Genomic DNA, 15670 nt, shown 5'->3' with positions numbered 1-15670 from the left:
CGTTTTTCAGCACAAAAAACGTGCTGAAAAACTCGGCTTATACTTGAGTATATACGGTATAAGATTACTGGTTCAAAACCTAGAACAACGTAAAAAGAAATACAATTTTTCTTCCCTTGAGGTACCTACATGTCTCTGACCTTTAAAAAAAAAATCACTATAATGCACTGTTTCTTAATTCCTCCAGTTGCTCGAGTCTTTACTGTATCTTTAGATTTATTTAAAAACAGTAAATTTATTTCACTGATTTAAATTGCTATGTTTAATACAATGTTTTCTTTTATACTTATATTAAATTATTTCCCTTTTTGTACCTCTCTTTTCATAGCATCCTCTTTGCATCCCATCTGTTGCCTGTTTTATTGTTTCTCCATATAATGTTTTTTTCCAAAGTTCTCTACATGTTTCTGCTGGCTTGAAGTTTGTTTGTTTTTTCTTTATTTATTAAATTTGTATGACTTGGCAGTTCACCAGTAAATTCATACTTTATGTAAAATAATACGTAGGAGAATATGTGAAAAATTAGGTGTTCAGGTCATCAGCAGTTATTTTGATTTAAGTTAAATGAGAAACAGAGAGACCTCCTACAGCCATTCAAAGCAATCCACAAGGACAATCCACAAGGACAATCCATAAGGGCAAACTATATTTTCGTGACTAAGCGCCATATTCAGCCATGCAATATGCTGAAAAGCCAAGTTCAAAAAGCTGGCAGGGCCCAGAGAAAAAGTAGGTGGAACTGGAGCTAAAAAGGGCTGGGCATAAATATTTGATAAATGAAAAGCATCGACAAAAAGCAGTAGCCAGCCAGACTCTTCCAAGGAATAGTAAGAAAGCATTAGCAGCTGGCAAACCACACATTCTTGTACTGTATATATAAGTATATACCATCCCTGAAATGAAAGTATATACATGCCTACATACTCTGTCTCAGTGGTGAAGTCCAATTTTTTTTACTACTGGTTCTGTGGGCATGGCTTGGTGGGCGTGGTGTGGCTTGGTGGGTGTGGCTTGGTGGGCGTGGCAGGGGAAGAATACTGGGAAATCTTCATTCCCACCCCACTCCAGGGGAAGGATACTGCAAAATCCCCATTCCCATCCCACTCTGAGACAGTATTTAGAGGCAGTATTTGCCAGTTCTCCAAACTACACAAAATTTCCACTACCAGTTCTCCGAACTACTCAAAATTTCCACTACTGGTTCTCCAGAACCTGTCAGAACCTGCTTGATTTCACCCCTGCTCTGTCTCCCTCCCTCGCTCCCTCCCTCCCCCTCCCTCCCTCTCTCCCTCAGAGAGAGAGAGAGAGACAGACAGACAGAGTGTACAGAAGCCAAAATATTCTTGTTTAATATTATAATAATATTTTATATAAAATCAGTGACCAAGCCTTGAACATGTCCTTGATGTTTTTCTTTTACTATTCCCACCCCCCTTGTCCTTATTTTGACTTGCATTTTTCCTGTGCCCAACATGGAAGGGGATGTGCCAATATGGAAGGAGCTTTTTATGTACACTTTTTATGTACACTGAGAGCATATGCACCAAGACAAATTCCTTGTGTGTCCAATCACACTTGGCCAATAAAATTCTATTCTATTCTATTCTTTGGGATTCACACAAAATCTTCTGACTCCGCAGATTGCAGTTTTCAGCCCACTACTTGGCCAATACTGGGAATGGAGCTTAGCACCATATCAGGGTATTGTCAACCTATATTATAAGGACAGCATTGGTAACTGCTTATTGTCCTAACTATCTTTTTAGAAATCTTTGGAGCCTATAAATGCTGAAATTGATGGTGCAGTTTCCTAACAAAACTCTGGAAAGGAACAAAACAAGTGGCTTTGTCTATCTGAGGCACACTGGCTTATTCACTCTGTATTATCTCTTCCTCCCCGCAGGCCAATTTAGACATTATTCCCTTTAAATGTTCTATATCAGGGGTCTCCAACCTTGGTCCCTTTAAGACTTGTGGACTTCAACTCCCAGAGTTCCTCAGCCAGCTTTGTTGATTCTGGGAGTTGAAGTCCAAAAGTCTTAAAGGAACCAAGGTTGGAGACCCATGTTCTATGTGCCTCTGGAAAACAAAAGTTTGCCAACCTTCATATTGGAATATTCATAGGTTTGTAGAGTAAGAGAATGAAATTCCCTAAAATACTTTTTAGCAATTGACAAGGTTGCATGAAAAAACTGCTTCAGTAAGTAAATATTTTCCAAGTAGCTTCAACTTGCTACTTACTACTGCTTCTATTCTCAGGAGGTGATTTCCAATGGACTTTGGCTAATTTCAAAATACACTATGCAGGATTGGACCTGGTTAGGACTTAGTTGGAAAAACACCAAGAAGAAACTTCAAGGGTGTGTGAACTAGATAAAAGAAATTGAAAATGCATTCCAGAAGACGACCATGATAAGTCACGTTTATATTGCTGCCTAGGGTGCATTCTTGTAGTTCCCTAGATTCAAATTAGATTCCAGGGAATGTTACTTTTAAGATTTAGGTCCATCAAATAAGCTCTGCTACAAAGAAATTGAAATCATAGAATATTATTGCATATTTAGTCATTTAAATTTGTTTATTATTGCACCTAATGGACTCTCTTCAGCCAATCTCAGTCATTCTCTATTACCTAAACTTATTAATGTGGTATTCCATTTGTCTGAAAGGGTATAGGGCTTCCTGCTTGAGCAGGGGGTTGGACTAGAAGACCTCCAAGGTCCCTTCCAATTCTGTTATCTTAAGGAGTCCTGTAGAAAAATAGCTGGTCATTCATGCTGCCTCTGTAGAAGACTGGTTAAACTATTATCCCCTTTCCCCCTTAAGATTCTTCAACATGCTATTAAAGAGACAAATAGATGATTATACTAAATGTCAATCCTTTTTGTAATCAAGTGAAAACAGCAAATGTTTGAGAGGAAATAGCCTTCAATAACTTACCAAGGGTTGCGGTGAAGGCTTACATTCCCATTCGCCATCAGAGGAGGATGAGTAATAGCCAGTTGTTGCTTGTTTCCTGGCAGGTAGACCTTTAGATCCTGAAAGAGAATCAAACTGGTCAATGACATTTATTGCCTTTATTATTTTCCTAGGATCCGACTGCAATCGCTTATGCTGCACCTGCTCATAGCTTCTCAAAGCTAGACCGAACAACCATTTGTAAACCTGATTACATTAATTACATTTTGGCTACTTTTCAAGGCCTTCACTCCCTGGCAATCCTGTGCTCATCCTCACAATATGAATATATCAAATTTTATGTGCCAACAATGACTCGCCCTATATTAAAAATTAGGCCTGTTCTTAAAATGCATATCACAAGTTAGCCACGTTATCTCACACCATGGGGCATAAATAAATGCACCAAGGCTGAGCCAGCTCTTAAACAAATTACTCTTATGTGGCTTGTAGCATCTGGCACCCATTTTTCTTCTGTGACATCTGCTCAGTGTAAAACAGCCGGCGTCAGAATGTCTGGTCATATTTTAAAAGAAGTCACAAATATAATCAGAAGCAAATGGACGCCCTGATGGAGGCTTTATCACTCAGTCTTCTGCAGCATAAATATTTCATTAATGAGATCTAAATAAATGTCACTTATATTTTCACTCTCTCAGTCTCTACCACAGCAGGTATTAAACAATAGTTGCTGTTTATAAGCACACACATTGCAACAGTGGAGAAAGCTGGATGGGAAAGGAAGGAGGATTTCTGGGAATAACTTGCATTCCAAGTTGATTTCATTATTATACCCTAACTCTACTTGTTACCTTGGTCACCAGCACTACCTTTTAACAGGAACTGAACCTGGCCCCCTAACAATTTACTTGTCTAATCCATGTACTCCTCCTCTTGATGAATTAAACAACAGAAGCAGAAGGAACATCTGCTACTGCACTTAATTTGCTGCAAGATTAATGATTAACACCTGGATTCACTTATGTTCAGGGCACGAGTGACAAGAACACATTGTTTAAGATGATTGAGAGATTCTTGCTTCATTTCAGATAAGTAAGTGTGAATTTGCTGTAACTGATGGCAGAAACGGATGTTGCACAGGCATGCAGAGCTGTTCCTTTGCTTTGGAGGGACAAAATCAGGGGTAAAATGCTCCCGGTTCAGACCGGATCACCTGATCTGGTAGCAATGGTGGCGGGTGGTTCGGAGAACTTGTAGCAAAAATCCCTGCCCCCCCACCCCAGCTGAGCTCAGCGATCATCAGAGGGTGGGTTTTTTTTTTTACTTTTAAAACTATTTTTTCTTCTGCTGAAAAAATGCTCTTAAAAGTAAAAAAAAAGCCTCTGATGATCGCGCGGCTCAGCTGGGATCGTCAGAAATCTTTAAAAGCTTTTTTTCCTTTGGTGATCCCAGCTGAGTTGCCTGATCATCACAGGCTTTTAAAAGCATTTTTTTACAACGTCTTCAGCTGAAGAGGTTGTAGAAAAAATGCTTTTAAAAGTAAAAAAAAAAGGTGTCCACGCCCACCCAGTCACATTACCCCCACCCCACCAAGCCACGCCCACAGAACCGGTAGTAACAAATTTTACATTTCACCCCTGGACAAAATACTATTTGGGAGGGCTTACCCACACAATGGAAGGTTATGATCTACGAAGGTTATTTTTCAATGTGCTGCTCTCAACAGGTCATTCTGCTATTGTGCATTTTAAGCCAAAGAGAGCATAAAAGAGCAGTACCCACCATTAAGGCCAGGAGTCATAGCTGTAGAAAATGCCCTGAAAATTCACGGAGTGACAGAAAAACATACCAGACAAAAACTGCGAAGGAGAGCAAAGTTCCATATTTACAAGTTATGTTAAATAGGACCCTGACTCACAAATCTTTAAGTATGACAGAGTTATCCAAATAGGAGCAGAATATATATTTGTATTTCTGCGGCTTACAGCATGCTAAAATGTGCAAGAAATACTGAAGGACCCTTGAGAAAAGGCATTCCCTGCAACAATGCCATTTTTGAAATGCATTCAAATAAATTTCATGAAAGAATTCCATGAAATCCACCTGGAAACAAAATCAAAGTCCATTAATCATTTTACATTAGAATCAATTGGGGTAAATTTGCATTGAAAGAAAGAAACTTTAGAGCAAAGTCCAAAATGAGAAGGAAGTCAGTGTCTTTTTCTGTGTGCACACTCAAAATGGGTTTGACTTAGCAATCAACTTTATAGCACTTGACGTTCCTTCAGACTCTCAAGCAATGCTAGAATTCTAGGGTAGGTGTTAGGTTATACTAACAGAAGAGATTCAAAATCAAGATCAGGGTACAGTAGCAGATCTTACTACAGCTATAGTCCTACCACATAATGCTACAATAACTGCTGAGCCTAAAAATAAGGTCTGCTTGTCTGTCTATATCCTGTGAATGAGTAGCCCTTCCTCCTCACACGCAAGGAACTGATCCATGACCAACCTAATGATTCCATGAGATTATTAGATAGCTATTAGATGAGTAATAGTTAAGGGATGCAAGAATTTAAATCATTTGTCATCTTCAGAACTGAAAGAAAATCTAGACCTACAGCATCCTGTATATTTTCTACTAAACAAAGTTTGCTAGAAATTCTCTGTCTCTCTGATTTTTCTATATTATTCTGCATTATTTTCTATTATTATGCATTTTTACGATTCCCATTCCATTTCACAGAAAAGAAAGCGCTTTCAAAACAATATAAAAGAAGAGAAAAACATCTGGAAACCTTTCATTGTCCTGTATAGAGTTCTTGCATTTAATTTAAATATGACGAAATTGTCAGATTATTCATGAACTGGCAGAGACATGGTAACAAGGTGAGCCAATGAATAGGCATAGCAACTAAATCAGCCAATGGGAGCTGAGACAGACTGGAGCCAGGGCGTGCCTTAGTCTGCAGCTTCTGAGTTTGCGCAGAGAATTGAAACTGAAACTAAGCAATCTGTGCATGCTGTCTGTTCTGCTGAAATGAAACTAACTGTATTCTCCTGCCTTGTATGAATTTGTCTGCTGATCTGATCTGAAATGAAATTGTTCTCTGCTGTTGGTATTATATATATATTCTTGTATATAAAGAAGTTTCTTATTTAAATCAATCCTGCTGAATCAGTCTATCTGTGCGTGCTTTCTGGATTTTATTTCTGCAACAAACTCTGACAGAAATTGATGGGTAAATTTGAGCATCCTGACTTTCAGCATACAGTTTTGGACAGTCTGCCATGCTAGACTCTACATGTAACATTACCACTCTCCATTATTTTCTTTATAAAATGGGCCTGCAAACCTCTCTAACGTCCCACATTTCAGTTATATCTCAAAGGAAGACATCAGAGAAAGAACATTTTCTATGAAGAAAGTTTCAGTCTAGGAGATGGGAAGCCAAGAAGACTGCAGAATCCTGGATAAATATGAAAAATGTGATCACGAGCCAATCCTCTTGTTCCCTTTCAAAAATAATGGAAGTTCAAGTGCAGCATCAAAAGGAACTCTAAAAATAGCATTTACAAAAAATAGCAGTAGAACTTAGACTTATATAGCAGCAGCACTCACCCCAACCTTTTGGGCACCAGAGACCGGTTCCTTGGAGAGAGGTTTTTCTACGGACCAGAGGGGGCATGTTTTTTTGCAGTCTGCATCCCATGGATGGGATTTCACTTGTTTACAGAGCCCAGTTTCTGGCATGCTGCGGACCAGTGCCTGTCCATGGACTGGGGGTTTGGGACCCCTGTTATATACCACTTTACAGTACTTTACAGCCCTCTCTAAGCAATTTCCAGAATCAGCATCTTGCACCTAACAATCTGGGTCCTCATTTTACCGACCTTGGAAGGCTGAGTCAACCTTGAGCTGGTCAGAATCAAATGGCTGGAAGTCGGCAGAATTAGCCTGCAATACTGCATTCTAACCACTGCGCCACCATGGCTCTTCTAAAGAACATTCTAAAGAGTGATGGTTAACCATTTTGGTGCTGAGTGCCCAAAGTGTGTACATGTGTATGTGAATGCATGTGCACATGCCAGAACCCCCAAATCGCAATGTGAGTGCCCCCCACAAATGTGCCCCATCCTCCCTGCACTCTTTTTTGGCTTCCAGGTTGGTGCAGGAGGGTTTCCAGGCCCAAAATGGGGCACAGACACCCCATTTTGAGCCTGGAAAGCCTCCTGCACCAACCTGGAAGCCAAAATGAAGTGCAGGGGGTGCAAGAAGACCACCCGTGCCCCATTTTGGCCATGGAAAGCCTCCTGTACCTACCTGCACCCACCATGCATGCGCCCCACCCCCATGCATGCGTGCGCATCCCCATGCATCCCACCCCCCACACATGTGCAGCAGAGACCCAAAGATCAGTTGGCCGGTGGGAGGCCCACGCATGCATGGTGGAGCTGGGATGATGCGACAGCTGGCGTGCTTGCAGAGAGGACTCTGCGTACCACCTGTGGCATGCGTGCCATAGGTTCGCCATCACAGTTCTAAAGCATCCTAACCTAAAAATCCAGAACCTCTTTCATAGGAAAAATTAGAGGACAGATCCCAGTATAGTAGTATAATAAAATACAGCATATGTTTCAAATGAATAATATGTCATCCTTAATTTAAAATATTTTTAAATAGCATGCTTACCCAAATATTCTCCTTTGGAAGAATCACTTAGTACTTTATCAACATCAAAGATGGTAATGGGAGACACAGCTGGCATTAACAAAGGGCTTTTAATGCTGTCATCTTCTTTATTCCTCAAATTGCTGAACAGATTCCACATATTGTTCCTCTGAACTGGACCATCTAGTATAGCGTTATCACTTTTCTTTGTGTGCCTTGAAGATGGATGCAGCATGTTCTTTTCATTACAATCAATATATGACTTCCGAGCATTTTCTTTAAGGGTAAATCTTTCTAAAAGCGTGGGAACATCAACTTTATTAGAGTAAGAATGTCCATGGCGAGTACCTCTGGATGATGTCAGATGCACATCGTATTTTGGAAAATATGAGCTTCTATCATCATACCGAAAATCTTCAATTGAACCGGAAAAATTAGAGATAACTGAACTCCTAGGTTCAAGGCCTTGTTCTGTAGTATTCAACATAAATAACTCTTGCATTTGCGCACTGGAGTCTTCCTGATACTTAGTGTTTTTCAGATTTTCAGGATGAGCCAGGTTATGAGAGAAATTAAAGGCATTTTCCGGAGAAAGTTTGGTATGTACATCCTGGCTTTTTTCCAGACCTTCTAATATGGATTTTCTAATGACATTAGCCATTAACTTCAGTGACAGTTTAGGCTGAGCAGCAATGGGACATTTAGCAACATATTTTGGAAATTGCTGCTCAGGGTCCCAAACTGGCAAAAGGTTATCTGAGAATCCAGGAGACCTAGCATAACTAGCTTGCTTTGGAATGTGTTCATCTCTACTAAAACACTGATTCTTTGTCCCCGGAATTCCTTGGCCTTGGTGAGCAATTCTTGTCCCTTCTGGTTGAGAATTCTTCGGAGAACGGGTTAACTTCCTCATTATTTTACTTTTAGCTTTGTTTAAGGGTTTGTCTTGCTGTACCTTGGCAGGCGCCGAAGCAATTTTATCTCCTTCATCAAGGTTTAAGGAGGATGTGTCTGAGTTTTTTGTAAACAGTCTTGAAGTCAGTTGCTGACTGTTTACTGCCTCATTTCCTAAATATTGTTCATCAGAACCACAGTGGTTGATGCCTGGTTTAGGAGAACTGGGAATGGTAGCCCAATCAGCATGAGAAAGGGATTCGCTAGGTGCCACTAGATAGCTATCTACATAGCAGTAATGAGGAACGTAGCAGTAATGAGGAAGGTAGGAAGGAATTTCTCCAGGTTCCTTTGTGTTTTTTTCTTTGGAGTGAAATTCTGCGCTGTGAGGTTAGTAATGTGCTTTCGTTTCTGGAATGTTGTTGGGATATGTCAGCTGTAAGGAATGTATAAAATGATTATTTTTAGAGGAAAAATGTAGCTCCTCAGCCATACTTCTATCTGGGGAGGATTTTGAAACAAATCAGTTCTAAAAATGCACATATAAATATCAAGGCAACAGAGAGAGCTGAAAACAGTTGAAAAGATAAAGACCGTTCCAAAAAAAACAGAAAAGGAACAGTGTTGATGGTGATGTTAGCCAAGGTCCTCTGAGAGCAATAAAAATATTTGTGGAGTTGTAATTGTAGGAGTCTTTATTTACAATAGGCTGCCTCATAGCTAGATCACAAATAGCCTTCCTAATTGTGTCTTCCAACTATACCTCATTATTAAGAGATGCTTATTCCTCAACTGCATGGCTCCACAAACACACAACTTGCCTATGTGAAAAGCTGGCCTACATTGAATAGATGGATGAATGGATGGATGGACCTTAGCAATTTTCTACTTCACTAACTGTAGCTGCAAAGGTCTGAAACAAGAATCTCCAGCCAAATTGAAGTAGGAACAAGAACTGTGAATTATGCAGTGTGGTTGAATAATCAATAGCATCTCTTTGACCCTGACTGGATCGGACTATTGGCCAGGTGAAATTTAGCCCACAACTTTCATTTTTTAATAAATTGATTAAAAGCTTTAAACCCCATAACATGGATTCAAAAAATCTTCCCAGTAAACAGTGTTCTTTTTTGAACTTTGGAAAAATATTCACTAGAGCTGTGATGTGCCACAGGTGTCACACAGAGCCATATCTGTGGGCACATGAGCATTGCTCTAGCTCAGCTGCAGCGTGCATGTGCGCACTGGCCAGCTGATTTTCGGGAAATGGGCTGTTTTCTGCCTCCAGAGGACCTCCAGGGAGGTGGGGAAGGCCATTTTCGCCCTCCCCAAGGTCCAAGAAAGCCACTGGAGCCTGGCAAGGACCCAGATTGTTGGGGGGCAATAAGTTGACTTTGTAAATATACAAATAGAATGAGACTATTGCCTTATACACTGTAAGCCGCCCTGAGTCTTCGGAGAAGGGTGGGATATAAATGTAAATAAATAAATAATAATAATAAATAATAAATAAAAATGGGTCTACCTGGCCCACCGTGCCATCGTGTGTCAAAAGCGGGGGGAGCGCAAGAGGGTCATGCACATATGTGTGTGGGGGGGTGGGGCACACTGAATTATGGGTGTGGGAATGCACGTGTTTGACCCCACCGCTCCCCATGCTTTTGGCACGCGACGGCAAAATGGTTAGCCATCACTGCACTAGAGCAGAGGTCTCCAACCTTGGCAACTTTAAACCTGGCGGACTTCAACTCCCAGAATTCTCCAGCCAGCTTTGCTGGCTGAAGGACTCTGGGAGTTGAAGTCCACAAGTCTTAAAGTGACCAAAGTTGGAGACCCCTGCTCTAAGATATACAGCTCTGCAAATATAACTATGGCAGAAAAGATTACATGTATAGTTTTCTTCCTGCTATAAAAATCTACAGCAAGTTAGACATTTATGGACAAAAGAACTTTGTTCTGTCCAACTCTGTTTTTTCAATTTGAACTAGCCACTCATATGAACCCCCATATCCTGAAGCAGTCCTCAAACAAAGCTCAATGTTATCTGAAGTCTGCCTAGCCATTGTCAACTTCTATCACATCTCCTCCTAATGGGCCCTAATTGTAGCAGTGGAAGAAAAGATATTTTAACATAGAGCATTTTTTGCCATCTTATTGGATGGTTGTATGGAGATCAATGAAAGGTAGGCTGTGATTAACTCTGTTCCTATATCTATTCTAATAGACATGGTCTATTCTAATAAATGGTCATAAGGAAACATAATGGATGCCGTTTCCTGCATGGGAAAATTTTGTAAGCATGAAATATAGAAATATTTAAAGAATTAAAATTATATTTAGATAAGAGACATCAATTGGTAGTGGCCGCACTTAAAGCCAATGCTTGTTTGACCCTCATTTTCAAGAAACTAAAAAGTTTATAGCTACATCCTTGTAAAAGCAGAGCTCATGTTAAATATCCCATGTGTTACCATACCATTGAGACAGGATATATGGTTTTTATTAACTGAAAAATGCAGGGGACATTTTTTATTCATTTTTTTCATGATTTTTCTATTTGTAGTATATTTATTGTACCTACAAATTTGTTATACAAATCCTGAAACAACTACCAGGAATTCTGGTTGTAGACAATTCTATGGAATGAGACTGTTCCATCTCCAAGTAACAACTTGTAAATGTTCTATTTGATTTTTTGTTAATATTTAAAAATTTTTTCTGTGATGAAAGAAAATGGCTTTCAGATAGACACTACAGCATGGCTTGTTAAACCTGACACAGTCCGAGGCCATTAACAGTGTCTAGAATTTTTCAAAGGTCATTCTTAGAAAAATTATCAGACAATATAATGACGCCTTTCCTGGAGCTGAGACATGGAAGAAAGCAACGTCATTCTGTTTTTGTGTACTTTTTTTCATAGCCTGCCCACCCTGAGTGCATCCATATGAGTGAAAACAAAACAGAACAAAAGCAGGTTTGCTATCCTGCGGTTTTGTAAGATAAGCTAGGCTAACATTCTTCACCAACCTTGTTGGAAAGGTGCCAAACTGAAGTAGAACACTTTCACATTTCGGGAGGAGGGGTATGTGTTGAAGAATCCATCAACTACTGTTGCAGATATTTGAAGGGGGGCAGCTGGAAACAGGAAAAAAGGAAGAAAAAAAGGAAGATGCTAATGCCCAAGAACCTCTGGGAAAATAGAGTGGAAAGGATTGTCAGGAGACTGGAGAAGGAGGAAGGGAAATAAAGGCAGGGCAGGAAAGACAGACAGACAAGGAGGGAGGTGAATTTGAGAGAAAGCAGCTGAAAAATGTGATGGAGAAAAAATGGAAGTGCAACAGTGAGTGAATGGGGTGGGGAAGGGAAGGGGAAGAGGCAGTGGCAGAGGTGCAATCAAAGGTCTGCCCATTTTTAATGTGCATCAGTACAAACATGGGCAATGCTTTGATTGCACTGTTGTAGTTGCCATTCTTGGGTTTTGTTTTGTTTTAACAATACCCTATGGACCAAGGGTCTCCAACCTTGACAACTTTAAGACTTATGGACTTCAACTCCCGGAATTCCTCAGCCAGCTTTGCTGGCTGAAGTATTCTGGGAGTTGAAGTCCACAAGTCTTAAAGTTGCCAAGGTTGGAGACCCCTGCTGCGGACACCCCTGATATGGGTGAGGGAGCATAATGGGCAGAATCTAACCATTTGTAGTTGTGTGACAGGTAGCTGTGCAGTTACTAGGCATAGAAGTGAGCAAATGAACAGGAAAAGCCATCTGAGAAATTCAACAGGGAAGCTCAAGGGATAGTTAATTTTTTTTAAAAAAAATAGTCTGTCTAAATTAAATCCATACTTTCCCATCCCACATGAGATGTAGTAGTATAGTGTTTCTCCAAAAACACTACACTACTAACCAAAACACTACGCTACAAACTACACTACACTACTAAACACTACACTACTAACTAGAGCATATAAAACATTTGCTTGACCAATTCTTGAATACAGCTCGACTGTTTGAAACCCATACCACATTTCTGACATCAATACAACTGAACGTGTCCAGAAATATTTTACAAGAAGAGTTCTCCACTCCTCTGAATACAACAAAATATCTTATGCCACCAGACTTGAAATCCTGGGTTTAGAAAATTTAGAACTACGCCGCCTTCGACATGACCTGAGTTTAACTCATAGAATCATCTATTACAATGTCTTTCCTGTCGAAGACTACTTCAGCTTCAATTGCAACAATACACGAGTACACAATAGTTTTAAGCTTAATGTTAACTGCTCCAATCTTGATTGCAGAAAATATGACTTCTGTAACAGAGTTGTTAATGCTTGGAATACACTACCTGACTCTGTGGTCTCTTCTCAAAATCCTCAAAGCTTCAACAAAAACTGTCTATTATTTACCTCACCCCATTCCTAAGAGGTCTGTAAGGGGCGTGCATAAGAGCACAAGAGTGCCTACCATTCCTGTCCTATTGTTTCCTTTCGTTATATCCAATTAATATAGTCATTACATACTCATACTTATATATATGCTTATATATTGTACAATTATTTCATGCTTATGCTTATATATACTGTGTGACAAAATAAATAAATAAAATAAATATATCTGTAGCAACCATAGATTCATAATTGGCTTGGGGGGAGGGAAGCCCCAGGACAGAAGTATAGCCATCCTTCAACTGATGAGAGAGGAGGATGAAGCTGTATCAGATATAGAAAAGGAGGCACTAACAGAAGCTACGAAGCGAAGCAGTATTTCAGAAGAAAATTGAATGAGGAAGCAAATGTAGTGAAAAAGAAGGGCTATGGTTTTATCCAGTGGTGGGTTTCAACAGGTGTTACCACCGCTTCGTTTCACGCACGCGCTTTGCTCTGCGCAAGCGCATTCCATTTCAGAACAGCTGAGGCGTGGCAATCGGCTCTGCCATGCCTATCAGCTGGGCTAAAAACGAGCAAATATAGGTAGGTATAGCACAGGGGTGGGCAGGAGGGTCCAGTGGACAGTTGGAGCGAACCGGTTCATTCTCACCTCACCATCGCTGCTACTGGATCTGTTCTGTTTCCCTTCCCCCAATACTCCCAGCAAAGAGTCAGTCAGAGGCCTCCTTTTCTGATTAATTTACATATATATAAATGTCCTGGCTACGTCTACCCACGGGCCTGCCAAGTTTCTGGAGATAACAAGGAAATTACAGATAAGGCCAGAATTACTCACGAATATATTCTTTCCTCCGTTGATACAGATTGCCCGCCCAAATTCATTACTTTGTCCAAGACAAAAAACCAGGAAGTCCCGCCTTCTATTTATAGTCTCTGCAGATGTCACTGCATGACAATTATGACTTGGCTTTGTCCCAACTCTTCCGCTGCTGCGCACGCTGATCACGCCTACGTAACCTTGCATCACTCCAAAACTGTTCTTGGGGCGTTGCCAAATCAGAAGGAGGCTCCATGGAATCAGGCTTTGCCGGCCCTTCCTCCTCCCTTTGAGTGGGTGCCAGGGAGGGAAAGGACTCAAGAGAAGCAGGGCTGGCCAGGTCTTCTCCCTCACTTTCTGAATCATCCGAGTCCAGGAGTCCGGGTCCAGGAACCTGGGTCACAACAGGATCCCCCAAACCGGGAGAACCGGTGGCAACCCACCACTGGTTTTATCCTCGCATCCTCTAAGCCCCACATGGTATGAAAATGCCCTGATAATGATCTCTATAGGTCACAACACTGAAAACATTGCTTTTGAGTCATCCTCAGCCCACCAGAGAGTCAGTTTGTTTAGCTGTTCCTGCTGTTCCTGCACAAAGAGACATGTCTCATCTATCATTTGGGTTGGTAAAATAAGTGGAGGGAGCTATTTTTAAAAACATCCTTGTTCTGTCCCATAGATCTATGTTTAAAAACAGGGCCTGTGCAGAATATCTACTATCTCCTGGGAAGCACCCACCAGTCCTACAGTTGAACACTAATAATAATAATAATAATAATATTTTAATTTGTATACCGCCCTTCTCCCGAAGGACTCAGGGCGGTGAACAGGCAGATAAAATATAAATACACACAATAATTTAAAAACAACCCTTAAAAAACTAATTTAAATGCCCAAAACGTTAAAAACATACTCCCCTGTAAAATAACACAATTTTAAAACCCATCCAATAAAATAAAAATCAGGCTAGTCCAGCCATATGAAATAAATAAGTTTTAAGTTCATGAAAGGTCCTAAGGTCAGGTAATTGTCAAGTCCGAGGGAAGTTCGTTCCACAGGGTCGGAGCTCCCACAGAGAAGGCCCTCCCCTGGGGCCGCCAGTCGACACTGTTTGGCTGACGGCACCCTGAGGAGTCCCTCTCTGTGGGAGCGTGCGGACGATGGGAGATAGAAGCCGGCAGTAGGCGGTCCCGTAGATAGCCCGGTCCTAAGCCATGGAGCGCTTTAAAGGTGGTAACCAATACCTTGAAGCGCACCGAAAACAACAGGTAGCCAGTGCAGTCTGCGAGGATAGGTGTTATGTGGGAGCCCGAGACGCCCTCAATAACCCGCGCAGCCGCATTCTGAACTAGCTGAAGTCTCCGGTGCTCTTCAAGGAGCCCCATGTAGAGAGCATTGCAGTAGTCCAGGCGAGGTAACAAGGGCATGAGTGACTGTGCATAAGGCATCCCGGTCCAGGAAGGGCGCAACTGGCGGATCAGGCGAACCTGATAAAATGCTCTCCTGGAGACGGTCGCCAAATGGTCTTCAAAGGACAACCGCCATCCAGGAGCACGCCCAAGTTGCGTACCTTCTCCATCGGGCCAATGATTCACCCCGACAGACAGCCGCATCTGCAGCTGACTGTACCGAGGTGCCGCATCCACAGCCACTCCCTTGGAGGGATTAAGTTTGAGCCTGTTCCTCCCCATCCAGACCCGTCGGCTTCCAGACACCGGGACAACACTTGACAGCTTCACTGGGGTGGCCTGGGTGGAAAAGTACAGCTGAGTGTCATCAGCGACAGTTGGTATCTCACCCCAAAGCCACTGATGATCTCACCCAGCGGCTTCATATAGATGTTGAACAGGAGGGTGAGAGAATCGACCCCGCGGCACCCCACATGAGGCACCTTGGAGTCGATCTCTGCCCCCTGTCAACACCGTCTGCGTCCGATCAGAGAGGTAGGAGGAGAACCACCGATAAACGGTGCCT

The 15670-nt window shown here is 41.5% G+C and overlaps 1 protein-coding gene across 1 annotated transcript in view; it reads right to left on the bottom strand.

The window, feature by feature from the left end:
• MICAL2 (microtubule associated monooxygenase, calponin and LIM domain containing 2) overlaps nucleotides 1-15670 on the bottom strand; it is a 137096-nt gene that overhangs the window by 23582 nt on the left and 97844 nt on the right. Inside the window, 2 exon segments of the mRNA XM_058161707.1 lie at nucleotides 2941-3038; nucleotides 7613-8921. Of these exon segments, the coding sequence (XP_058017690.1) occupies nucleotides 2941-3038; nucleotides 7613-8921 (1407 nt within the window).

Source organism: Ahaetulla prasina, chromosome 1, assembly GCF_028640845.1.
Source record: "Ahaetulla prasina isolate Xishuangbanna chromosome 1, ASM2864084v1, whole genome shotgun sequence".
Classification (NCBI taxonomy): Eukaryota; Metazoa; Chordata; class Lepidosauria; order Squamata; family Colubridae; genus Ahaetulla; species Ahaetulla prasina.
This window is presented reverse-complemented; position numbering and strand designations above follow the sequence as displayed.